This window comes from Nothobranchius furzeri, chromosome 4 (genome assembly GCF_043380555.1).
Source record: "Nothobranchius furzeri strain GRZ-AD chromosome 4, NfurGRZ-RIMD1, whole genome shotgun sequence".
Taxonomy (NCBI): domain Eukaryota; kingdom Metazoa; phylum Chordata; class Actinopteri; order Cyprinodontiformes; family Nothobranchiidae; genus Nothobranchius; species Nothobranchius furzeri.
In genome coordinates, this window is record NC_091744.1 from 65497980 (window position 1) to 65523143 (window position 25164).

Genomic DNA, 25164 nt, shown 5'->3' on the forward strand with positions numbered 1-25164 from the left:
TCAAATCACAACAACAGCATTAAAACTAAGCCACCCCCCCCCACCCCCCCCCACACACACACACACACCCACTGAAGTACCCGTGTATGCTTTAAGTACCTTTTAAGAGCCATCTTCTCAACACCTTCATTATGCTCAAAACAAAGTTAAATATTAACCAAATGTTTGAGTTCAAAAGTGGGAATTAACTCTGATTATTAAGACAAATCCATTAGCTGTTTTTACAATCCGTACCAGGAAGTCCCGCTTTTATAGGAGATCATAGAAATAGTCCAGTCCTTGTCCCAGTTCCCATAACGAAATCCCTGTTCCCAGTTCAGAGGCCAAGGAGACCCTCTGGTAGATTGACTGTAAAAATAAAAACATTAAAATAAAAATCTTTAGAATAACACTGCTATTGGATATGAAAGGAAAAACAATTGCTTTACCTTCAGTGATGGATAGTACACCACATGCTTGACTGCGTTATTTCTAATATGAAGGAAAGGGAAAAGATTTTTGTTTTGTGAGAAAATTCTGAAACAAGAGCCTTGGTTTCCTTTTTCCTTTGAAGTATTTTACAAAGTTTGTACCTTTTGTAGCTGAAGTAATGTTCTGTAGAATATTCATCCCAGAGAAGTTTTGGCCTGTGCTCCCGCAAAATGTCCACATACCTACAGGAAACCACAGCGGAGGGCGTTTTATTACATCTGAGACCATTTCACAGTTACTAATCTTTGCTTATTCTTGGTTTTCTACAAGGTTTCTCTTTTATTCTATCAAAATTATTTTGAATTGAAAGTTTACAGACTTTTAAAAAGGTTTTAATTAAAAGATTTCTATAATCTGCTCATCTCTCGTGTTTGAAACTTTAGAATTGTAACACTTGGATGAACTGAGTGCGTTTGGCTGAAGATAACTAGCACCGTGTGCTGACAGGAACTAAAAATAAACGGTTTCTGTATTTTAAACTTCCTTTAGAGTTCTATCATCCCTCACATATTTGCTGCTTTATTGCATAATAATGGTCTCTGAATGTGCAGCTATGCAGTTCTGTAGGCAAACAACAACAAATAATACGCAACAAACGAACGATTCCCTCAAAGCGTCTACAAACGGAAGTGTTGGCGCAGATCAGTCAGGAGTCTAAAGCCTCAGATTTTCATCTGCAGTATCATTTACACCCTAATGAGGAAAATAAACGAAAACTATTTTACCTTCCACCCAGGACGGGCTCGGCTCCATGACTTGAGAAATCAAGACCGTACAAATTAAGTCCAAGCAGGATCTTTTGCCTCCATTGGGTGTTGGGAGAAAGCTGAAGAACACATTCTCTGACCCAGGGCAGGGGAGCACTCGGCCCTGGGCTGCTCAAACAAAAAAAAAAGGTTGTCAGAGTTCCTGAATCCACTTAAAACAAATAATTCTCCTCTTTGCACTAACTTGGGACCACTGGAATAGTCGTAAGTCATGAGGCTGAATCCATCTACGACAGGGGCCAGTTCTTCAAACTCCTCTCTGCCAAACATCCCCGGCTGACCGGTACTGATGAGTACACATGATAATAATCATTAACATATATTAGTCATATTTTGGCTCATAATAAAGATGCTAAAGGTGAAATAATTTACTTTGTCACAGCTGGTGGAATAACAAGAATGCAGTCCAGCTTTTTAGATTTCAAAGCCTCGCATATGTGTTTCACCAAATGCACCAGCTCTCTGTGTGTAGAAACAAGATGTTTGATTCATTTCAGACCAAAAATAATCTTTTTTTTGGTCTCAATAGAAGAACTCACTCTCTTTTGTTTCCTCCAAGCTGGCTCCAAAGCTCCAAGGTGAATCCATCAAACCCTTCTGTCTGAAAAGCCACAGATAGATGAGCAAACACCAGAATGTTTCAACAGAGTTAAAGAGAAAACATAATGACCTTTGCAACATCCACCAGCTCACTTCCCAGCTCCTCAATTTCATCTTCACTCCCCAGTACGCTCATATAGTCATGGTAGGACCAGCCATCAAACAAGAGCCGAGGCACTGGGGACGACACAAAACATCATCGGTGATCAAGTTTAGCAGATCACCCCGAGCCGTGACTACTTACTCACCCATCCTAACCTTCTTGTTTGACTTGCGTACAGCTTTCACCCAACCTACAAAAGACCAAAGGAGTTTAATTCATGCAAAACATTAAAACAACATCCGATCTGCTCGTCAGTGAAATAGCTACTGGAGTCGTGGTCATGGAGTCCTGTAACATCAAATGTTTCAGGTGCTCGTCGACGGAGCTGAAGCCACACTGGAGACACTGACGTTAGTTTGGAGCCAAACATCTTAGCCACGTCGTAGCCGTGGGAATTCCACTGCAACATGAAAAAATAAAATTTGTTTGTATAAGTTAAAGATCAGTTACTATATGGAAAAGTTGACCTTTATTATGAATGTAGGAAGTATTTGAGCTTTGTTTTACAATAGAAAAAATACTTATTACAAGTGAAACGTTTATAGATTGTAAAGTTGATTAGAAGTTGACACACACACGTTTAAAAATGGAGCTTGGTGCATTAATGACTGAATGTGAAACTCACAGGTGTTACATATCCAAGCACAGGACCTTGAAACGTCTTCTTGATGTGGGAACAGTATCTCTTCTCCTCCTTCACTATGTCCTTCCAGTGCAGATCTGACACAACAAGGCCTCTTTCCAGCACAGACAATTCAGCTAGAGACGTCTAAACACAGAAAGGCACAGGTAAATAAACATGACTCCAGAGCCATGGTGCTTTTAGGGACCCTTCAGGTCAAACTGATTACAGATCAGCTGTCACTCACCGCAGACTCAGCTTTATGCGACTTCTTTGGATCTGATTTAGAGAGAGTGGCACTGACCAGCAGCCACCAGGACATTAGCACATGCAGCAGCAGCAATAACACGGTCCTCATTTTTCAACAAAGCCAGAGAAAATGAGCAGGTGAACTAAAATGTGATGTCTTCAGGGTTGCAGTGACAGTGTTTCCTTCCTTCCTTCCGGTCCGAGGGAGAGATGTGGCAGCTTAAAAACCAGCATATACTGTTCAGATTTACACTAACGCGGCAGGTCGGTCACGTTCGGCTCGGGCTAAATTCATTCTGCAATCATGTTTAACAAAATTCAATCAAACGGGAGGAAAACGTGGCTGTCAGAATAGAAAACTTAGCTCAACGTGTTAGAAATGCGTCACACAAAGCTGCACAACTTCCGAGTTTGAGATTTTTCAAAATAAAGGTTGTGTGGGGCTAAATTATCCCGGCCGATGGGGGGCAGTGATATTAATGAAACTGTGTTAATTTATTTACTCATTTTGTATTAATAAGTTTTCTTTTTCTCTTCTGGAGATGTTAGTATCCTGATCATAGACATATAAGAATATACCCTGGTTAATACTCTTTACCTGCTGGTGGTAGTAATGCGTCATTAAGTTGTTTGCCAACCGCCAAGAATACAAGAAGAAGAAGAAGAGAAAAAAACGGGAGAAGAAGAAGAAGAATGGCTGATTCAGAGAAGGAGGAAGTCAACAAGACAAGCACATGAAAGCAACTCACTAGTGGTATATTTAACTTCTGTTTTCATCATATTGTCATGTTGGTTCATCAAAGACTACTCTGTAAGTGTTTAGCATAGCTTAGCTTCTGAACGAGTGTTGAAACGTGAGAACGTGACAACATAAAACCATCATTCATTTGACCGTTTACTGTATAAACGTTTGCAGCTGCACGCTTATGTCATGTCCAAACTTCAAACAAGTTTTTGTGTAAAAATGAAATAACCCAAAACCCACTTATCCTTGAAACCAATATTTACATTATATAGTAGTTATGGTTGTGTGAGAATGGTCATGCATAATCAAATATCATAGTGTGTGTGTGTGTGTTAAACTCCATAACACAGTATAATCTGACCTTTCTGCACCTTATGATCTGGTTTTATTTATAGGTGTATAAACCAGCCCACTGATGGCACTGGAAAAATTTGTGTCCCAGACTCTTGAGCTTCTGCAGGAAGAGCGAGAGGCAGAAATAGATGAAACCAGGTAGGATATGCTCTAGAAACATCATGTTTCTCCAGAGAGCTCATCAATGTACTCCTTTCCCCTCTCCTCCACCTTCTTGTGGATTTCATCTCTGCAGCAGCCCACAGTGGTCAAGCAGCCCCACATGTTCAGAGTTCTGCCTCTTTGTAGCTTGTGTGTTTAGATTTTGAAAACCAAAGAAAATCTGTTTCTCTAGAAAGTTTTTCTTCTTTTAATATTTTTGGGGTATATAAATAAAATCATAGCTACAGTGGGGCAAAAAAGTATTTAGTCAGCCACCAATTGTGCAAGTTCTCCCACTTAAAATGACAGCGGTCAGTAATTTTCATCATAGGTACACTTCAACTGTGAGACAGAATGTGAAAAAAATCCATGAATTCACATAGCAGGATTTTTAAAGAATTTATTTTTAAATCAGGGTGGAAATTAAATATTTGGTCAATAACAAAAATTCAACTCAATACTTTGTAACATAACCTTTGTTGGCAATAACAGAGGTCAAACGATTACAATAGGTCTTTTACCAGGTTTGCACACACAGTAGCTGGTATTTTGGCCCATTCCTCCATGCAGATCTTCGAGAGCAGTGATGTTTTGGGGCTGTCGCCGAGCAACACGGACTTTCAACTCCCTCCACAGATTTTCTATGGGGTTGAGGTCTGGAGACTGGCTAGGCCACTCCAGGACTTTCAAATGCTTCTTACGGAGCCACTCCTTTGTTGCCTGGGCGGTGTGTTTGGGATCATTGTCGTGTTGGAAGACCCAGCCACGTTTCATCTTCAAAGCTCTCTCTGATGGAAGGAGGTTTTGGCTCAGAATCTCACGATACATGGCCCCATTCATTCTGGCCTTAACACGGATCAGTCGTCCTGTCCCCTTAGCAGAAAAACAGCCCCAAAGTGTTCCCACCCCCATGCTTCACAGTAGGTATGGTGTTCTTGGGATGCAACTCAGTATTCTTCTTCCTCCAAACACGACGAGTTGAGTTTATACCAAAAAGTTCTACTTTGGTTTCATCTGACCACATGACATTCTCTCAATCCTCTGCTGTATCATCCATGTGCTCTCTGGCAAACTTCAGACGGGCCTGGACATGCACTGGCTTCAGCAGCGGAACACGTCTGGCACTGCAGGATTTGATTCCCTGTCGTTGTAGTGTGTTACTGATGGTGACCTTTGTTACTGTGGTCCCAGCTCTCTGCAGGTCATTCACCAGGTCCCCCCGTGTGGTTCTGGGATTCTTGCTCACCGTTCTCATGATCATTTTGACCCCACGGGATGAGATCTTGCGTGGAGCCCCAGATCGAGGGAGATTATCAGTGGTCTTGTATGTCTTCCATTTTCTGATAATTGCTCCCACAGTTGATTTTTTTCACACCAAGCTGCTTGCCTATTGTAGATTCACTCTTCCCAGTCTGGTGCAGGTCTACAATTCTTTTCCTGGTGTCCTTCGAAAGCTCTTTGGTCTTGGCCATAGTGGAGTTTGGAGTCTGACTGTTTGAGGCTGTGGACAGGTGTCTTTTATACAGATAATGAGTTCAAACAGGTGCCATTAATACAGGTAACGAGTGGAGGACAGAAAAGCTTCTTAAAGAAGACGTTACAGGTCTGTGAGAGCCAGAGATTTTCCTTGTTTGAAGTGACCAAATACTTATTTTCCACCCTGATTTACAAATAAATTCTTTAAAAATCCTGCCATGTGAATTCATGGATTTTTTTTTCACATTCTGTCTCTCACAGTTGAAGTGTACCTATGATGTAAATAACTGACCTCTGTCATCATTTTAAGTGGGAGAACTTGCACAATCGGTGGCTGACTAAATACTTTTTTGCCCCACTGTATAATACCAATATGTGTAAAGAAGATGAGTTATTCATCTTAACCTTCTATTTACCCATAGTATGCAACAAAAGTAATTACTTTTACTCCTAGCTGTATCTCTAAATGACTCATTTTGCCTTCAGAATATGGCAGGAAAACGTTTCCTTGAAGGATCTTCAAAACAAAGGCGTTTGCCTTCTGAAGCTGCAGGTTGGCAGTCAGTCCACAGGCCTGTACGGTCGCACGGTCGTTGTTTTAGAGCCAAGAAAGCATCTAGGTTTCTCGTCTCTTCCGAGCAACAGTTTTGGGCCAGGTGAGATGGAGGAGTTAACATCAACGTTAGCGGGGCTTCAGTTCCATGTCTCACTGACTTTAATGTGTGCTTGTTTTGTTCCAGGTGATATAGTGGGCTTGTATGACACCTCGGGATGTTCAACAGCCTCACAGATAGCCACAGGCATTGTAACGAAGGTCGGACAAGCATCTGTAAGTGTGGCCTTTGATGATCTGAAGGATGGTGTCAGTTTTGACAGAGATGCTCTGTACAACCTCTTGAGGTTAGTCAATGATGTCACCTACAAGCGAATGAAGCGGTAAGTACCATCTGTAAAGTAAAAGATCATAGATGAGTGTGTGATTGAACACTGAACCATGTTTTGACACTTTGTTTTGTACTTTTAGAGCCTTAAATGCACTAAATGGATACAACAACGGACCAGCTGCCAGTTTGATAAGCGTTCTGTTTGGGGACACAAAGCCGTCCTCTAATTCACAGCTGCGTGAGTAAAGCCTCATGAACTGCACCGTGTGATATTTTATTTCACCGCTTCTAAAAAGTTCTTTAGTGTTTTTCTGGTTTACTTTCGTTTTTCATCAGATGAGGTTGAGTTTTTTAACTCAAACTTAGACGATTCCCAGAGAGAAGCTGTATCCTTTGCCCTCTCACAGAGAGAACTGGCTGTGATTCATGGACCTCCAGGCACAGGCAAAACCACCACGGTGGTGGAGATCATCCTGCAAGCAGTTAAACGAGGCCAAAAGGTACAAAGCGTTTTATTTATTTTAACAAACAAGAAGTGTGTGTGTGTGTGCAGATGTCTGCAGCAAATGATTCTAAACAAAATCCGTTTGATTTCTGATATTTTGTGATGGGACAGGTTCTCTGCTGTGCCCCTTCAAATGTTGCAGTGGATAATTTAGTGGAAAGGTTAGCCCGCTGCAAGACTAAAGTCTTGAGACTCGGTCACCCTGCTCGGCTGCTGGAATCTATCCAGAAACACTCGCTGGATGCCGTCCTCGCTCAGGGCGACAACGCAAACATCATCACTGACATCCGTAAAGATATTGACAAAGCATTTGTGAGGATCCTGATTTTTAGTCCTAAGATCTTACTCGTGAGTTATTTCAAGTAGTTTGTGACATTTTATTGTTTCCCTCTGCAAGATGGGTATGAAGAAGCCTGACAAAGGAGAGCGGGTCAACTTTAAACGTGAGATAGGAGAGCTGAGAAAAGAGCTGAAAACCAGAGAGGCAACAGCAATCACCCAAATCCTGAAGGGCGCCGACATCGTGCTGTCAACCAACACTGGTCAGTCCAGAAGATCTGGATCTGGTCCAGTTGTAGCAGCGAAGAGGGCGGCGACTAGCGAGCTTTTGTTTGTGTGTGTGCAGGAGCCTGTGATGACGGTCCTCTGAAGTTCCTGCCGGCTGAGCATTTTGATTGGGTGGTGATTGACGAGTGTGCTCAGGCTCTGGAGAGCAGCTGCTGGATCGCTCTGCTCAGAGCACCCAAGTGCATCCTGGCTGGAGACTACAAGCAGCTACCGCCAACCATCAAGTCTCAAACGTAACCGCAAACTCATCTTATATCTGGTTTCTTTTTAAATCCCCTTTTTAAACTAAATACTTTATTCAAAGCTTATTTGTTTACATTTTTTGCCAACAGAGCTGCATCTAAAGGCTTGTCTTTGAGTCTCATGGAGAGACTCATCCAGATGTACGGAGACTCAGTAGTCCGAATGCTGACTGTTCAGTACCGCATGAACAGCGCCATCATGGAGTGGGCCTCCAGAGAGATGTACAGTGGAAGACTAACCGCTCACAGCTCAGTGGAGAAGCATTTATTAAAGTGAGCATCCACAAAGTCGTAGAAAACGCCTAATACTGGCATTCCTGCTTAAGCTCACTAATGTTCTAAATGTCCCTGCTCCACCAGAGATCTGCCAGGCGTCGCTTGTGTGGACGAAACCTGCACTCCGCTGCTTCTGATTGACACCGCAGGGTGTGGTCTGGCTGAAATGGAGGTTGCAGATGAGCAGTCTAAAGGCAACCAAGGTTAAAACGTCTTTATTTACATTTAACATAAAATAAAATAAAATATGCTTTTCTTGAGCTTGAGTGAGATTTATCAGTGTGATAACTGCTTCCTCAGGTGAGGTCGACATCGTTGAACTGCACATTAAAGCCTTGACGGAAGCTGGAGTTAAAGCTAAGGATATTGCTGTCATCGCTCCGTACAATCTACAGGTAAGCAAAGACAAATGAATGATTATTGACTTTATAAATTTGTTGTTTTGTTTTTCTTTAAATGCTTGTTGTCAGGATTATTTCTGGTTATTATTAAACTAAAGATCTGAAAATGCAATTCAGACACAAAACTTCAGCATAAACAAAGAAAAAAGGAGTTAATTTATTAATTTATTATTCTTTATAAAGGTAGACCTTCTGCGTCAGAAACTTTCAGCACGACACCCAGAGCTGGAGATAAAGTCTGTGGATGGATTTCAAGGCAGAGAAAAAGAAGCTGTGGTGCTGTCGTTGGTTCGGTCCAACAGAAAAGGTCGAACCTATTGACTGGCCCACGTCTCTAAGCTGCTGATTGTTTTATTTTTCTTCTCTAAATGCTTTTTCTTGAATTTTAGGTGAGGTTGGATTTTTAGCGGAGAACAGACGGATTAATGTTGCTGTTACTCGAGCACGGCGCCACATCGCCGTTGTGTGCGACACACAAACTGTTCAGAATCACGCTTTCCTGAAGTCCCTCATAAGTCACATGACTGAATTTGGCGAAACGAGGACCGCGTTCGAATACCTTCGAGATATCGTGCCACAGAATTACACTCGTGAGCAAAAAGACACGAAGAACTGTTCTGCTGCTTCGTCCTCCACATCTGCCAGACGAAAGGTCAGAGAGGAGAAGTCTTCAAACAAAGTGAAGGAGAGTCAGAAAAAAGGCACAGATGGCAGCTCTAAGGGCAATACTGCTGGTTCACAAAACCACACAAAGACCCACTCTTCAACAGAACTGAGAGAGCAACAGAACAACAAAAGATCTGCTGAAATCAGGCAACAAGTGGAGAACTTTATGAAGGACCTCAGTCTAAGTAATTTACAGTTCCCCTCATCGTTCAACTCCCATGACCGGCTGCTGGTCCACCAGATCGCAGAGGAGCTGGCTCTAGTTCATGAGAGCAAAGGAGAGGGCAACGACAGGTGTATCACCGTCTCCAGGCCAGCGAAGGTTCAACAAGCTCAAGAAGAAACCCAGGAGGAAGAAACGGTTCTTAGTCTGGAACATGAGTCATCCAGTCCACCTTCATTAGACCTGAAAGGTTTACACCTGGAGAGAATGAAGAGAGAGCATCAGAGAAGGGAAGAGAAGGCTCAGCAGAAACATGTTCCTCCAGCCGGTCAAGGACGACCCATAAAAAAGACCAAAGGTGAGCATTAAACAAATCTTATAAGTGCTTTATTTTCAGCAGGTTAACAGAATGAGCATGTTCCTTGCAGGAAAGAACAAAACTAAAGCTGGAGCTTGTGACATCGCTGCTGCTGCTGCTCCAGACGATGACTTTGACTCTCTGATCAGCACAGTGGTGAAGGCGGACAGTGTTTGTAGTTTTGTGAAGTGTAAAGCCTCCGTGTTAACGCTTGGACAGCATTGCATCTTCTGCAACAGGCAGTATTGTCTCAGTCATCACATACCAGAGGTAAGAGACCCACCAAACCATCTTTTACTACAACTTATTCCTCTTTCTGTTTGGGGTCAACAAGAAAATATTACAGCACTTGAATGGAGATGTGTAGAATTCCATCTGTTCACAAAAACGATTCGTTTATTAACCTCTTTTTAGGTTCATGGCTGTGGAGAGAAGGCCAAGTCTCACGCCCGGATGAGAATAAGTAAAGAAGGCGTTCTCTATGCTGGCAGTGGAAAGAAAGACAACTCCTTGGACCCCAACAAGAAGGCCTACCTGCAAAGAAAACTGGACTCTAAACTAAAAGACATGGCAACACAAAGGAAGCCAAAGAACAAGGAGAGTTAATGCAACTAAATTAACTGTAATTTCACTAAATGTGATAATAAAACAACTTGAATGTTTGTGCAGAAATACTCCTCTGTATTCAAAGTGCTGCTTTGTTTTATGTGTGATGCTTCAGCAGCGTGTGAGAGCTGTGTGTTTATTCTATTTCCACCCTTAGAAACTTTGGGCAGATTGTTAGCGGGCTTGCGTTTTGCCTGTCCTCCAACCCCAAAGCAAAGAAGGGGAAAATCCTCTCTGAGAATTTCTCTTTGAACGTGTAGATCATTGAGGAATCTTCACTATTGATGAAGACGACCTTTCCTTTTATGAAATCCAGCTCTATGGTGATCTTCTCAGGCTTCTGCTTCACATGGATCCTGGTCCGAGGCGAGGTCTGTGCCCAGAGCGAGTCAATGCTGCACTGGCCAATCACCCAGAAGCCCTCAGTGGGACTGAGGAAGACCGCGCTCTTTCGTTTGATGGACTCTCTGGCCACTCCAATGTACCAGTCTTTGCCCTGGCCTACGTCTACTGTCCAGCTGTGCTTCCCAGATATGAAACCGTTGGCGCCCAACACCCACATTCGACTGGTGCAGCGTTCGGGGTTATCAGGTAGAGGCTTCTTGCTGCTGTACTGCACACTGGTCAAACCTTGGGACAGCTTCAGGTTAGAGTGGGCCGTGTTTGGATCCAGGATGACAGACGCTGTAAAACATGAAGTTTAGTAAACGGATGATCTAAACCTCACAGGAAGCCTGTAATCGTTCATCTGATCACCCACTGTAATTGATCGTGTTTAACATCTTCTTCCAAACTTCGTAAGGAAGTAATCCCAGATGCTTAGCAGAATTGATCAAAATGTCTCTGATGGTCTCTGGCTCTGGAATGTTGCATTTGACCCTGTAACACATTTTAAAAAAGTCACAACATTGCTTTGGGATAATGAATGGTGCTGGTGTTTGCAGGGTCCGGTTTGGTGCTTACCTGCTCTTGATTTGCTTGCATTTCTGTGTTTAAAAAGAAACAGTTTTTCAGTTATGCAGGAAAACACATTAAGGCAGAGTTATTGGAAATGGAGGATAAAACTGGTTTATTGTGCTTAAATATTAGTGAAAGGTAAAAAAAATAAATGGATTAAAGACTATTTAAAAAGACAAATCCTTTATCATTTTCCCCTAAAACTTACTTTAGCACCACCATGAGGTTGATGTTTGACCACTACTGGTTAGGATTAAGTCCCTTGAAGGTTACTGTAGGAGCCATTATTGTGTGAATTGCGCCAATTATGCTCTGAGGCAAACTGCTACGGACAGCATTGAATGTTATCATAAAGAAGTGACTGACACTGTCTATAATGACTTTTATGTGGATGATTGTCTAAAATCTGTTGCCATGGAAGAAACTGCAGTAATGCTGGCAGAAGATCTTACTGAATTGTGTTCTAAAGGAGGATTTGAGCTTTCAAAGTGGACAAGCACAAGTCGTGCTGTGCTATCGTCCATTCCTGAACAGACACGTTCCAGTTCAACAAGACAACTACATCTGGAACGGGATAGTCTGCCTGTAGAAAAGGCTCTTGGCCTAAGCTGGTGTGCAGAGAGTGACACTTTTATCTTTCAACTAGTGATGGAAGAAAGACCTCACACCAGACGTGGCATTCTCTCAATGGTCAGTTCCATTTATGATCCACTGGGTTTCCTGGCACCATTCACTTTGTTACCAAAGTTATTGCTGCAGGAAATGTGCAGGAGAAAAATGTCTTGGGATGAGCCTGTCTCCCAGACAATGTCACAGCAATGGACTTCATGGCTTCAAGAAATGCCCACAAAAAAAAACTTGGAAGAATAATCAACACTTATCCTGACAAAAATGGACTTGTTAGAGCAGTTCAGCTGAAAACGAAGACCGGACAGCTGGAGAGGCCCATCTCGAAGATCTGCCTTCTTCAAGCAGCTGTATAACATGGAGAGAAGATCCTGCATGGGACTACTTGGGACATTTTTTGGCTCCTTATTTTGTTATTTAATTGTGCTGTCTACACAATTGGGGCCGGTGTGTAGGAGCCATTATTGTTTTGGTTTAGATTATATTATGGTCTACGTTTATTTTGATAATGTTTTATGTACATTTCAGTTTATTGCACTATGGTTTGTATTTCCTTTGACCACTGGTGGCACTGCGGAGCCTATAAAGGTGTTGAGGTGGCAGTGCATTGGCGTTTTCTGGGTGACGGGAGGTCACACGGTTTTTACCGCTTCGTTTGGTTTCATATGCCACATCTAATTTGCCGTTATAATTTTCATCATTTACATAAACCTGGACAAGAAATAGCCATTGTGGACCCAGCTTGTGGTTGTCAACATATTCAATAAATAGGACAATAAACCCAAACCCGCTTTCTGCCTGGACAATATTGTTGAAGCGAGTCATTGCCTCCACCCGCACCCGAGGGTGACTAAAAGTGGGACTTGATAGTCACTACAGTTACGGTCTCACTTAAACTATCATCATATACATCTGCAAAAGTAATACTTCCTGTTACTGTGACTTGAAATCAAATCAACCATTCAGTATTTTTAAATTGGTTTCATAGTTCTGAACAATTCATATAGTATCTTGCCTGGAAAAACCTGAGCTTAGCAGTAGTTTGCTGCTTTTGCTCTTTTTGTCTGAAACTATATTTCTACCAGAATATCTATGAGATATGAAATTTATAACAATGTAATGATCAGAAAAGACCATTTGCATAAACATGACAGTTTTATAATTGGAATTGTTTTAATACACTTTCTAATTGGCTCAGTTGTGACTGAATGCTAACTTGTCTTTTTATCAGAACTGATCTCTATTTCTCTAAACTGAACTCAATCAATGAGACCTTTTACAGAAACCTGCTTCAAAAGATCTAAACTATACCTTCACGTGAACAATTTTTGCATTTTTCAATCATTTTTTTAAGAACATAAATGTAAATTTGTATTTAAAGTTACTTTGCAAAAACTAGCTGACATGTGAAAGTCACACATGAAGCAGGCTAGTTAGGTTGGATTTGGACTCTTTAAGGTGTGGCCACAGAGCAATTGATTGTTCTTCTCCAGATTAGTGATTCATAGTAAAGAGCAAACACCAGAAAAGACTCAACTTATTTGCTGTTACACTTTTACTCAATCAGAATCAGCTTTATTGTCATTGAACCAGCATCCTGGTACAACGCAATTTGACTTAACAGCACAACCCGACCAAGAGCACACACATGAACACATAGACGAAACAGGTTCAGGCAGGCTATGAGAGCAGCCACTTCACTGCACTCATGCAGGTGGGAAAGAATAAAGAGAAAGGTGAGATAGGGGGAGGGAAGGGTCCCCCAACCCTGTTCCCGACAGAGCCAGAGCTGGGGTTCAGGAAAAACATAAACATAAAAGCACATATTCAGACAATCACAACATAAATCCACAAGTCGTGGGTGTGGTGGCTGGGATTCTTTTTGCAACCGAGAGGGTTCGCAGCTATCCAACCTCCGCTGCTGAGGGGTGTGAGTGAGAAACGAGGCATGAGGAGAGCGTTGAGTTTGTAGTGGGTCAGTGACCTTTCAGCCAGATCACTCAGGCTGATCTCAGGATTTCACAGTCCCATGTCAGTGTAACCGGGTCACTTAAGTTCCTGGAAGTAATTCTGGTAAGACGTGCAGTGCCGCCGAGCCAGGTGTTTCATTACGAGGCCGCTATAATTGGGGCGGTTGGGCTCCAGCTGCAGAAAGCCGAATGCCTCTCCTTGTGTGCAGACGTGGGTGCAGCTAAGACTGTGCGTGAGCAGGACTGAAGGTTGAACAAACAAGGAATGTACTTTGGCGAGCTGAATGCCGATGAGATCTTAGCTTGCTACTGTTTTCCAGTTCCTTTATTACTATTTATTCTTTCGTTTCTATCTTACTAGTAGTCTTCTTCAGGGGAAGGGGGAAGGAAAACTATCCCATGAAGCTAGTAGTTAGCTTGATGACATTGCTGTCTCTGGGAGGGTAGTTAACTTCATTTAGAGTATCCGATGTAGGGGTTTGTCGAGGGTTTTACTCACTTCTGGGGGCGTGTTTATGAGCTTTAGTTAAAGAGCAAGTCACCCCCTATCAGATTCTTACTCTACTCCCACTTCCTGTTTGAAAAATGCAACAAATGCTGTTGCCTAGCAGACCGAGAGGGCGGAGCCGCTAACAAACACACACATAGGCTCACAATGACATTGTGACATCATATGGTACCAGCTAACATTCTTAGCCAATAGCGATGGCAGATTTAAATTCAAATATAGTGCAGAGTTTTTACCTGACAACGGCACAACACTGACAGCTTTAGGCAGAAAATAAAATTTTAACTAAAATGCACTTAAGTGCTAAACTAGTGACTACACGTGTCTGCAGCACGATTAGACACACATTTATATAGTTTATCAGGAAAAAAAGTTGATTTGGGGGTGACTTGCTCATTAAAGGGCGCACCGGGTGTTTTCCTTTATATTGTCTTTTGTGTTGGTTCCCTACAGTGGGTTGTACTTTTAAATAATAGTTGGCTGGCGTTGTGTGTGTTTGTGTATTTCCAGGGCCAGCACTGTCGTAGCTCCTCCCTCCTCTCTCTCTTTAGAGCGCATGTGTCGGACACAAGGCCCACGGGCCAGATGGCCCGCGGAGCATTTTTATTTGGCCCGCGAGATAAATATCAAAAATATATTAAAACTAACCTGCTGGCCGATTTTACCGCAAAGACTACAACTCCTATGATGCTTTGCGGCATTAGCGCCCTCCTTTGTGTTTTTTCCAGAGTCTGCTGCCGGTGTCTGCAGCTCCGCTGTCTCGGACAAACTAAACACTCCTCTCACTCAGCGCTGAGTTTACTCAGCTATTTGCCAACGTTGAAACCCAGAAATGGAGATTTTGACCGCTCAGTAATGTGTTCACGACTGAAAGAGAAAGTTTTCCAACTAACTTCCAGACAGAGCTGATATAACTCCAGCGAGCAGCGACACGCTCAAGCCAGCATGACTCTGTGGCTGCTGTAGTTTTTATTTTTCCTCCCCGACACACAACAACGTGATCAAGCTGCTCAGACATGTTCAGCAGCACAAACCTATGTGAGCACCTGTTGTCATCTAATGTTGACATTATTATGATGAAGATGAACAAAACAACAGGAGTCTCCTCCTCAGCTCAGAGCTCAACCCCATGATGCAGGTGGAACAGGTGAGCAACACAGTAAATCAGTGGAGCAAACTGAGCTTTAAATATTTTGGTTTTATGCTCTTTTTCTGCTCCAAAACATGAAAGTTAACAGGTGAGATATTGCATTTTCATTTAAGATAAAATTATATATTTATTTTGTTGTTGGTCCGTGAGAAAAGATTTAACCTACACAGGAAGTGGAAAGGCTGCAGATAGATGAATAGAATAGAAAATCCCTTTATTGTTCCTCAGTGGGGAAAGCTAGATGTCACAGCAGCGATGACACTTATAACAGGAGAAAAAAGGAGAATAAAAAATAAGAAAAATGAATAAACAACAAGAAAACATAAATCCTGAATTGATTTTAAAAATGCTGAATTTACCACAAGTAATGAATACCACTGATGCCTTTTATTTAAAACTGACTTGCTCGTGTATAATTTGGTTATTCCACATTCAGTGTTAATGCAAAAATAAGTTTGTTTCCAAATTAAAAGGTTCAAATTGCATATATGTCGATAAAGAAAATGTGCTAATTTGCCGTCACTTTTTCAAAAAATATTAAGTTTGGCCCTCGACTTCGTCCCAGATTTTCATTTCGGCTCAGTGTGAACTTGAGTTTGACACCCCTGCTTTAGAGTTTTAGTCTACTCCTTTTATCCCTATCTGTTTTTAGTAAATCTTATCTGTAATTTTCGATGTGTCTTGTCAATAAAATTATTGTTAACTTGTGAACAAGCCTCTGCTATGGTCTCTTTAAGTGTTACTACCTACGGTTTAGGATCAAAGCATCCAATCCTCTAAGTCACATCAGGAAGGAATTTTGAATTCTTTAGCCCTCAGGGCCGAGCATAGGGGAGCCAAATTGAGATAACATTTCATGTTTTAGAACAGGCCAAAGGTTAAAAAAAATTCTGCCTGGTCTCAAGGGCAACCAAACAGCTGCATTAATGGGTTAATTTCCAACAAACTGAGCTGAAAATTTCTGTAAGTTGGTATTCATTCAGTGTGCGTGTCACGAAAACACTGCCAGATTGTTGCTCAAAGCATCCAGCTTGCAATTAATCTCATGCAACATCTGAGCCCGAGGGTTCAAAGCATGGCATATTCCTTAAGCTCCAAAATCTTCCGATAGACCGGGTACCCATCAGCTCTAAACAACAAGAACCCGGTAATCATGAATCCAAAAATAGTCAAATGATTCTTAAAAATATTTTATGTATATTTTGTACAATTTGTATTATTTTAATAGTAAAAAGTTCATGGGAGGTCTTTCTGCATTTTTGAGGATGGATGTTTCTCATTTTTTCAAGGAAGCTAGTTTTTTATCACATTTTCACACAGTCATCATGACATAGAACAATTCTATTTCCCCTATGCCATTATACCTCCACCTCCATGCTGAACTGACAGGAAGTGGCAAACCTGATCAAATGTCCATAACCATTCGTCTTTGCTGCTTTTCTGTTTCAGTAATATGATTGAATCTAAATGTTTAAGTTTATTACAAAAACATGCTAATTTCTCCCAGTGAGTCATTACAGTATTTCCCAGTTATGTTATTGTTGGCTGAGTTACTTGTCCTGCTAGTTTGTGTGCATGTTTCAAAAGCTGATGTACTTTCCCAGCTAGTGTGTGGTGTTCCATATAATTAGCCATTCAAGTGCATTTTGGTATTTTTACAATCTGCTACTCACAAAGTACATTAAGAACATTTAATTTTAATGTATTTAAAGAAGGAAACCCATAAAATATGGATTCTGGTTTCGAGCGTACCTTTAAGAATGGTAAGTCATTCAGAGTGAGGGCTTTGTCAACATCGGTGATGGTGAAGGAGAGGAGTCTTATCTGCTCTTCTAAGTTTTCAATCTTCTTGCTGATGACTTTGGCCTTTGTCTCCTCTTCCTGCTTGAGTGCCCTCAGCCTCATGTTCTCTTCATCCTGGAGGAACTTTTGAAGTTTCTGAAACTCCTGTTTGATCTGCGTCTCCACCTGAGAGCTTTGAGTCTGGAATGTTGATTAAGTACATCATTTAAGGAAATGTGACAGTTATTTTGGAGAAAAAAAAACTTGAACATTTTTAATTTACCTTCAGGTAATTTTTGGTTTCCTCCCATTGCTGCTTTGTCCTATTCATATTTTTGACTTTTTTCCTTAAGGAGTCAAGTATGTCAGAAATCTCAGCCTTAAATGAGAATCACGAGTTAAAATGATGTCATGAGTAACATTTTAGTGAGTCGTTCAATTCAATTCAAGTTTATTTATATAGCGCCAAATCACGACAAGAGTCGTCTCAAGGCACTTCACATAATAAAACATTCCAATACAGGTCAGTTCATTAAGCCAATCAGAAAAAAAGTTTCCTATGTAAGGAATCCAGCAAATTGCATCAAGTCATTGACTAGTGTCAGTCACAGCAATCCTCATACTAAGCAAGCATGCAGCAACAGTGGAGAGGAAAACTCCCTTTTAACAGGAAGAAACCTCCAGAGAATCCTGGCTCAGTATAAGCATCCATCCTCCACGACTCACTGGGGATCGAGAAGACAGAGCAGGCGCACACACACACACACACACCAAGTAATGTTTCTATGGTTACATTGTAATTTCTTAGTAAATATTCTATTTGGTGAAAGATAAACTTTATTGTATTTATCCTAGTGAATCTATAATTAAAGGGTAAACTAGTAGTAGCGCGTTCAATGTCATGTAAAATGTTATTATCAGGAGAGAGAAAATGTTTAAATGTTTAGCAACGGTGTTCACGCTGATGGCCCCGTCCATCAGGGCACCACAGCTCAGCTGAACATCATTGTAGCTTCTTCATAGCTGTTGTGGCTTTTTCATTCCCCCCCCCCCCCCCCTTTTTAATTTATAAAAGAATAAAATGTACTTCAAAAACTTCTGAAAACACCGTGCATGTTTTTGTGATGAATGTTTGTCATAAATATTCTGACATTTACATGTAAACAAAACCTCTATTCAATATTTAACGGTTTTCACAAAACGTTTTGCACTCAAATTGAACTTGATCCTTTTCGTTTGCTTCTATCTTTCTAGCCTTTGTTTGTACTTCACCTTTTTGGTCAAGACTGCTTCCTCCACTGTACAGCACTGGTGAACCGAGTGCTGCTTAGATATTTGGCAGACAAGACAGATGGGTACCTCGTCGTCGTTACAAAACACCTTCAGTTTCTCGTTGTGAAGAAGGCACTCGTCTGACTCCTCGATGGGCGCATGGACTTTAAAAACATCAATGCGTTTCTGAAGAGCCAGATTGAGAGGAGGCACTCCAGTGGAAGACTCGATGCCACACACAGGACAGTTCCGACACCTCCTCACTTCCCAGAACCTGTACAAGCAAACCTTGCAAATATTGTGGCCACATATTAAAACAACAGGAAGGCAGTAAATGCCGGAGCACTGCGGGCACAACAAGTCGTCATCAGAGATGGGCTTCCTTGTCAGCATGTTGGAAGAGTCTCCGTAAAGTGACAGCCAGCTGCAGTCCGACATAAAACCACTTTCTTTTTACCTGTCAGGTGAAAGAAGCACCGCCTTGTGGCTTAAATGCAGACAAACTAGTGAAACAGGTTAGATGTTCCACCTACTTCATCCTGGAAATAAAACAAACACATCGAGTCAAACCATATGTCGATGAGTAAAACGTAAAGCTTCTGTTTAATAATTAAAAGGAAAACGTCACTAAACACATTCACTTCAGGTGACTTTTATTTTCCAACAAGACATGTTTCCATATGAGACAGGAACATTGACTAAATGTATTTAAGTCACTAATTATAACTTCTAGAAAAACATCACATGAATTTCAACATTGTGACGTCACTGTGTTTTCCTATAAAGGCTTGGAGGCAAAAACAGAGGTAGATTCAGCTGTCGGAGATACTGTCAGTTAAAAATTCTTAGTTTTAGAGGGGGGGTAGGCGCAAGCTTGAACTTGAGTAAACACACACACTCAGATGTTAGCATGAACCCTGAAGCTGATTTAAAAGCTAGAAAATTCTTGAACACGAGGGTTTCACCATCTGACTTCACCACAAGCCGAGTCGGCAAAACTTCATTTTTTAAAAATGGAATATGGTAAAACTCATTGACTAAAGAAATATTACACAAATAAGTAAATTGATGTATAATTTCTATGTTGTTGTCTGGCAACGCACGGATATAAAAAAAAGCACACATTTCTTTCTTAGCTTTCCTCCCACAGATTATCCACGACTCTTGATGCTGTTAGATAAAATACAACCAGTGATATAAAAAATAATTACAAGAAAACAAAGAAACTGCATCTCCCTTCAAAAAGTGACGTGATTGGTCAAAGGTCTAATGAGAGTCTATCCTGCTTCCTAAATTATTTCAATTAAAACAGCTGCATGAGCCTGATGATGTGCGAAGACATCCTAGTTTCTCAGTGGTGAAGAGAGTCTAGTTTTACAACAGATTTCAAATAATTCATCTTTTCAAAAGTAACTTGAGAAATGTATGTACATGACTACAGTAACGGAAATCCATTAAACTCCGCCATCTGATGAAGAAAAAACAAGTCATGGGACTGAGGTTTTTGAGACATCTCAAAATTATTCTCCCAAAGATAAATTAATCACAACAGACACAGAAAGTAGGTCAGAAATGTCCGTTTTCTGTGTAAAGGGAGCATCAGATGGGTAGTCACCAGAAACGATGCAGAGTTTCAGCTCTGAAAGGTTTACACTCATAGTTTCACATCATCTCCACCGACAGTGTCAGACTGATGTCTAAATGAAACAAGATGCCTTCATCTGCGTCAGTCAGCCCTGATCCAGGATGCACCGGGTTCAGGTCGGCATCCCGAAGCGCTCATCCTGAGGCTGCCTGCTGATTTCCCCATCAGTCAGCAGCCTGCAAGGTATCATGCAGAGTCTGCAGATCCAACACGCTGACCCAGGCTGGCAATCACACAAATCCAGGCTTAATGGAGGATTTGAAACACTTTGGACAGCCCTTTGTCCCATTTGTCTGCAGACACCTGGAAACATACGTAAAAAAAAAAAGAACCTTTCAAAACTTAACCTTAAACCATATTTTAATCTGTACCACAGAAGCTACTTCTATTTGAGTTTCTAAATGCATTCTTCTGCAAACCAGAGATGTATTTGTCATTTCAGAAATGCTAAGAATAAACACCTGAGATGAAAGATGTGGGAACAGGGTAATGCCTGCAGCTTTTGGTTCCTGTCCCCAATGGACTCCCCACACATGCCGCAGTAAAGCTCCAGCTCCTCGACACACTGCAGGAACTTCACCACTTCCTCCCTGAGGTCCTCCTGCTGCTTAAGGTTTCGGTAGATGCCCTCACGCAGGCAGTGAACCTTCAGGGTGCACAGCTTATGCACGGGAAAACACATCAACATAAGACAGTCTTTACTGCTACAGTTTATTTAACTCATTAGCTAGTAATTATCACCCATTGATGAAGGGTGATCTGTGGGTGAGGATGTTTTTGCCTGTCAGTGTGGGTGTGTTAGCGACTTTCATCATGAACCAAGCAATTGAAGTAGACCCTGTTTTGGCACGATAGCCGATTGACCAAAACAAACACATAAATGTCTGTCAATTCTACAAAAATTGAGATAAAACTTGGTGGAGATGTAGTTAAGAGTAATTCCCAACACATACTCAAATTGCAAACAAATGATGTGAGATTAAGTGATATTTCTTGTGGCTGCACATGATGTTACTAACAAAATTTGAGCAAAACGGCTGTAAATATTGGTTAAAGAGCAAGTCACCCCCTACCAGATTCTTACTCAACTCCCACTTCCTGTTTGAAAAATGCAACAAATACTGTTGCCTAGCAGACCAAGAGGGCGGAGCCGCTAACAAATGCACACACACACAGGCTCACAACGACAATGTGACATCACATGGTACCAGCTAACGTTCTAGGGTACCTCTTAGCCAATAGTGATGGCAGATTTAAATTCAAATGCAGTGCAGAGTTTTTACCTGACAACGGCACAACACTGGCAGTTTTAGACAGAAAATTAAAATTTTAACTAAAATGCACTAAAGTGCAAAACTATTGACTACACGTGTCTGCAGCACGATTAGACACGTATTTATATAGTTTATCAGGGAAAAAAAGCTGATTTGGGGGTGACTTGCTCTTTAACATAAATTATCTTAAAACATCTGGGATGACTGGCTATGAGTAATGTTTTATTCCTTTAATTTTTAATTGATTAACTGATCAGTCAAAAAGATTGAGTTACCTTGTTTCCCATCCCATCTGCAAGTTCCTGCGCTCGCTGCAAAGACTCGAGAGCCTGCAAATCAATCAGAAGCAAGTTGTAAGTTCTTGTTTTGGAGTCCAACTAAACATTTATGTTGTTGTAAATAAAACACAGAAGTGTACGGACCTTGTCAAATTCTTTCTGCAGAAGCCAACACTTTGCAACTCCCAGATAGACGTGTGCTTGTCCGAGACGGTTTCCAATCTCAGTCATTATACAAAGGGAGGACTCATAACGAGGGAACGCTTTCTAAAAGCATGAAAAGAAAAATGCAATATTAAGTACTTGTGAATTAAAAATGCAAGGTTTAATCTTAGTAACTAGTTGGAAAAAGAAGTTTGCACTTCTATGGAAGCAGTGTCGCCTTACATCAACATCGTGTCTGTAGCGGTGTATGTCTGCAAAGTTTTGTAAGCACAGGGCTTGTAGCGGTCGGTCGCCATGCTGCAGAGCGATCTTCATAGATTCCTGTCGAAACAAAACACAAAGAGTTTGGGACGGGTCACTCTTCCAACCTACAACACATCCTTCTAAAACTACAATAACACAGATGTGTGCTTCCATATGAGTGTATATTCAAGGGCAGAAGCAGTAGAGAATGTGAGGAGTCACCTTCCAGACCCCTCCTGTACTCTGGTATTGGGAATATGGCGAGATGTGTAATCTGTTTGGCAAATGTAATAAATCTGAAATGCCTCCTGCTCTCTTGTTGCTCTACTTTTACACTCCAAGGCAATGACATCAAGCTATTTTTCGCCCTTCGTACATAATTAGAACAGGGTTAAGACTTAAGCCACCCTTTTCATTAACACTTGAAACCCGCGCCTCTGAGCATATTTTTGTCGAGGTCTTAGGACTTGTACAAACAGCCCATATGGCGCTTGCACCTGTCGGCAACCCGGCGTCTACTGAATCTGCAGCACTGGCACCAGAATGGCACGTCAGTGAGAGAAACCACAACTGTGAGATTCCTCGAGTCATGTGTACGTTCGACTCAGAGGAGAGTCGTGACGCCTTTTAGGACAATACCTCACAGCACTCCATAGCGTCGGGCAGGCGCTCCAGCTTCCTGTAGGCCACAGACATGTGGTACTGGCTCATGGCTCGATACTTCAGACTCCAACTTTGGCCATAGTCACTGACAAGCTCAGCTGCTTTGCAGGGGAAGAACAGGGCTTTCTCATAGTCCTGATGGTAGACGTGAACAATTAGAGTGGAGCTACTTTCAAAGAGAAATAGAGCACTTTGCATAATCTACAAGAACAAAACACATTCAGTAACTGAGTACATTGCCACGTGTGTCTCTTCATTACTTAAAACATGTATTATTTGAATGTTGCTTCATCACAATGTCACTGAAACCAAACCTGGGAAGCGAGGGGATTATGTTTACAAATCTCCCATGCCAAGGGTACAACATAGACCCCCACCAGCCAGCTTACTTAGTTTACAGCACCAACAAACATATACGAGCCTACCTCTAATGACATTTGCACTCAGTTGTTCCGGGCTATTATTAAAACCTGCAAATAACCTGGAAAAATTGAAGCTGATCATGAGCCAAGGAGGCTAATTGCGACAATATTGCATAACAGCAAATCTCTGCAGTAAGCCAGTCAGTATGTTTGGTCATCTGCAGTACCTTAAGCTGGATGTAGATGTTCCCTAGACTGCAGCAGACTCTGCACTCCAACATCTTGTCGTCATTGTTGTGCGCGTAGCGTAGGGCCTTCTCGTAGCTCTCAAGAGCTTTCTGGAAGACGCTGAGGCCCAGGTAGGCATTGCCCATGCTGAGACACACTTGCCCGTTGAGCTGCAGGCTCACGGTGGTGCCCTGCATGTTTAAGCAGGTTTTACAGTAGGAGACGGTTTTCTGGAAGTCACACAGCTTCTCGTTGCTCCGCGCCAAGTTCAGGTAACCTTCAGTCAGGTAGTCTGGGTCCTCCATTTCTCTGGCTGTGTCAATCTGATCAAGGGCGTACTGAAGAGGAAAGTGGTGACAAATAAAGGAGACATGCAAGCAATGGATACAGGAATTGATGCAGTTTCACTTTTTTTTTTAAAAGTCTCCATTAAAATCGCACTTGTGGGAGTGGGTGGTGTTTGAGGGTCTGTGATTATGTCAACAATACATCCAACACGGACTCTAAGGTTGCAGGACACTTATTTACTCTGCATTGTGTGGAAGCCACAAATTAACCCACGCTGCTCAATTTGTCTTTAAATAGAAGATAAGGTAACCTTTGACTTCTTTAAATTCAGTGATTGCAGCGGAAACATTAACATGCTTCTCCAGCAGAACTGAATCGGTCCTGAGGTGATGTGTTGACACATGAAGGGATTAAACATTTGGCATCGTTCTGGAGTGTGGGCTTACAATCGCACACACAACTCAACGTACATGATTTAGCTTGTTTCTGTAAAGGATTATACCAGTGAGGATGGTATTTGCTTCGGTGTCAGCGATTTAGAGGTTTACCTTGAGCATATCTTTGTACTTTCCCATTTCTGAGTGAGCAGTGATCAGGCACCCCAACACTCGAAACTTCCCTCCAGGATCTGAAGTCTTTTCCAGCACTTTAGTCCACACATGCAGGGCTTTGTCCGTCTGATTGGACTGATACAACTTCAGGCCTTTCTCAATCTGCTGCTTGGTTTGGTCCTGGCCCATCTCTGGTGCAAGGCGCCTCATAAAAATATTCATTCGTTTAAGCCATGCAGTTTCACTGAGGCAGGAAGAAAGTAGATCCTTTCCATGGACGGTGCAACTCCAAAGATCCCTTGACGATGTTCCCCCGGGGAAAGGTCGGTGCCAGGAAACCTATCAGATCCGGCTCTATCAGCTCCGAATGCTGAGACGTAGAAGAAACTAAATCCAAGCAAGTAGATCGGCGACACACCAAGACCATTATGTGGAGGGCTGAAACAACAGGAAAGTATCATCCCTGGTCACACGTGCAACATTCCTGGCTCACCATCCAGAGCACAAAAACAATCTCCACTCAATTTCCGTTTGAAAAACAGCAAAGAAACGCACATCCCAGCCGGGTACTAGCAGTAGTGTCCCAGAATATCTACTCCCTCCACACCCCAGCCAAAGGAATTCTTAGCACCCCACATCCGACCCCCCTACACCTTCCTCCTGCTGCGGCGGCAGCAGATGGCCTTGTCACTCTGGACCATGTGCCCCTTCAGGAATTTATGTTCTGCCCTCAGCAAACCGTCCCAAGGTCACTACGGCTCCTAGCAATTCACCTTCACACGGAACAATCCTGACTGATCGACCTCGGGATTCAAATTTTAACATCACAAATCTCTGGAGCATCAACAACAACCAGGATCTCCTGTAAGAAGCTGCAAGGAGGCACAAAAACGGTTTGCACTACAGACCGGGCTCATAGTGACTGTACAGTAAGTTCCTATGATAATAAAGAATCCGTAGTCCTTATGGAGACGCCTCCCCCACCCCTCATATCCTCATCTCAGT

At 42.0% G+C, this 25164-nt stretch overlaps 4 protein-coding genes across 4 annotated transcripts; 1 reads left to right on the top strand and 3 right to left on the bottom strand.

Annotated features, from left to right (window-relative positions):
* Nucleotides 1-41: 41 nt before the first annotated feature.
* On the bottom strand, nt 42-3136 carry chid1 (chitinase domain containing 1). Its single transcript, XM_015964353.3, has 12 exons — nt 2811-3136; nt 2567-2710; nt 2209-2341; nt 2087-2131; nt 1909-2015; nt 1778-1839; nt 1611-1700; nt 1423-1524; nt 1197-1346; nt 573-653; nt 429-471; nt 42-348 (listed from the first exon to the last, which is right to left on the bottom strand). Exons 1-12 carry the CDS (start codon nt 2919-2921, stop codon nt 250-252), a joined length of 1167 nt encoding a protein of 388 aa, XP_015819839.1. The 5' UTR covers nt 2922-3136; the 3' UTR covers nt 42-249.
* A 296-nt stretch (nt 3137-3432) lies between these two features.
* Nucleotides 3433-10264, top strand: ighmbp2 (immunoglobulin mu DNA binding protein 2). Its single transcript, XM_015964341.3, has 16 exons — nt 3433-3566; nt 3953-4049; nt 6015-6184; nt 6269-6464; nt 6553-6650; nt 6749-6912; nt 7029-7229; nt 7315-7459; nt 7543-7717; nt 7817-7999; nt 8087-8205; nt 8303-8397; nt 8587-8710; nt 8793-9590; nt 9661-9860; nt 10005-10264. The coding sequence occupies exons 2-16, from the start codon at nt 3973-3975 to the stop codon at nt 10194-10196; spliced, it is 2937 nt and encodes a 978-aa protein (XP_015819827.1). The 5' UTR covers nt 3433-3566; nt 3953-3972; the 3' UTR covers nt 10197-10264.
* A 53-nt stretch (nt 10265-10317) lies between these two features.
* LOC107388697 (zinc-binding protein A33) lies at nt 10318-19113 on the bottom strand. The gene is made up of 6 exons (XM_015964351.3): nt 18463-19113; nt 17474-17569; nt 17161-17391; nt 11160-11182; nt 10957-11075; nt 10318-10880 (listed from the first exon to the last, which is right to left on the bottom strand). The coding sequence occupies exons 1-6, from the start codon at nt 18898-18900 to the stop codon at nt 10333-10335; spliced, it is 1455 nt and encodes a 484-aa protein (XP_015819837.1). The 5' UTR covers nt 18901-19113; the 3' UTR covers nt 10318-10332.
* A 635-nt stretch (nt 19114-19748) lies between these two features.
* Nucleotides 19749-24610, bottom strand: rapsn (receptor-associated protein of the synapse, 43kD). The gene is made up of 8 exons (XM_015964352.3): nt 24157-24610; nt 23320-23658; nt 22707-22865; nt 22047-22145; nt 21804-21926; nt 21657-21710; nt 20569-20768; nt 19749-20410 (listed from the first exon to the last, which is right to left on the bottom strand). Exons 1-8 carry the CDS (start codon nt 24379-24381, stop codon nt 20338-20340), a joined length of 1272 nt encoding a protein of 423 aa, XP_015819838.1. The 5' UTR covers nt 24382-24610; the 3' UTR covers nt 19749-20337.
* Between the last annotated feature and the right edge of the window lie 554 nt (nt 24611-25164).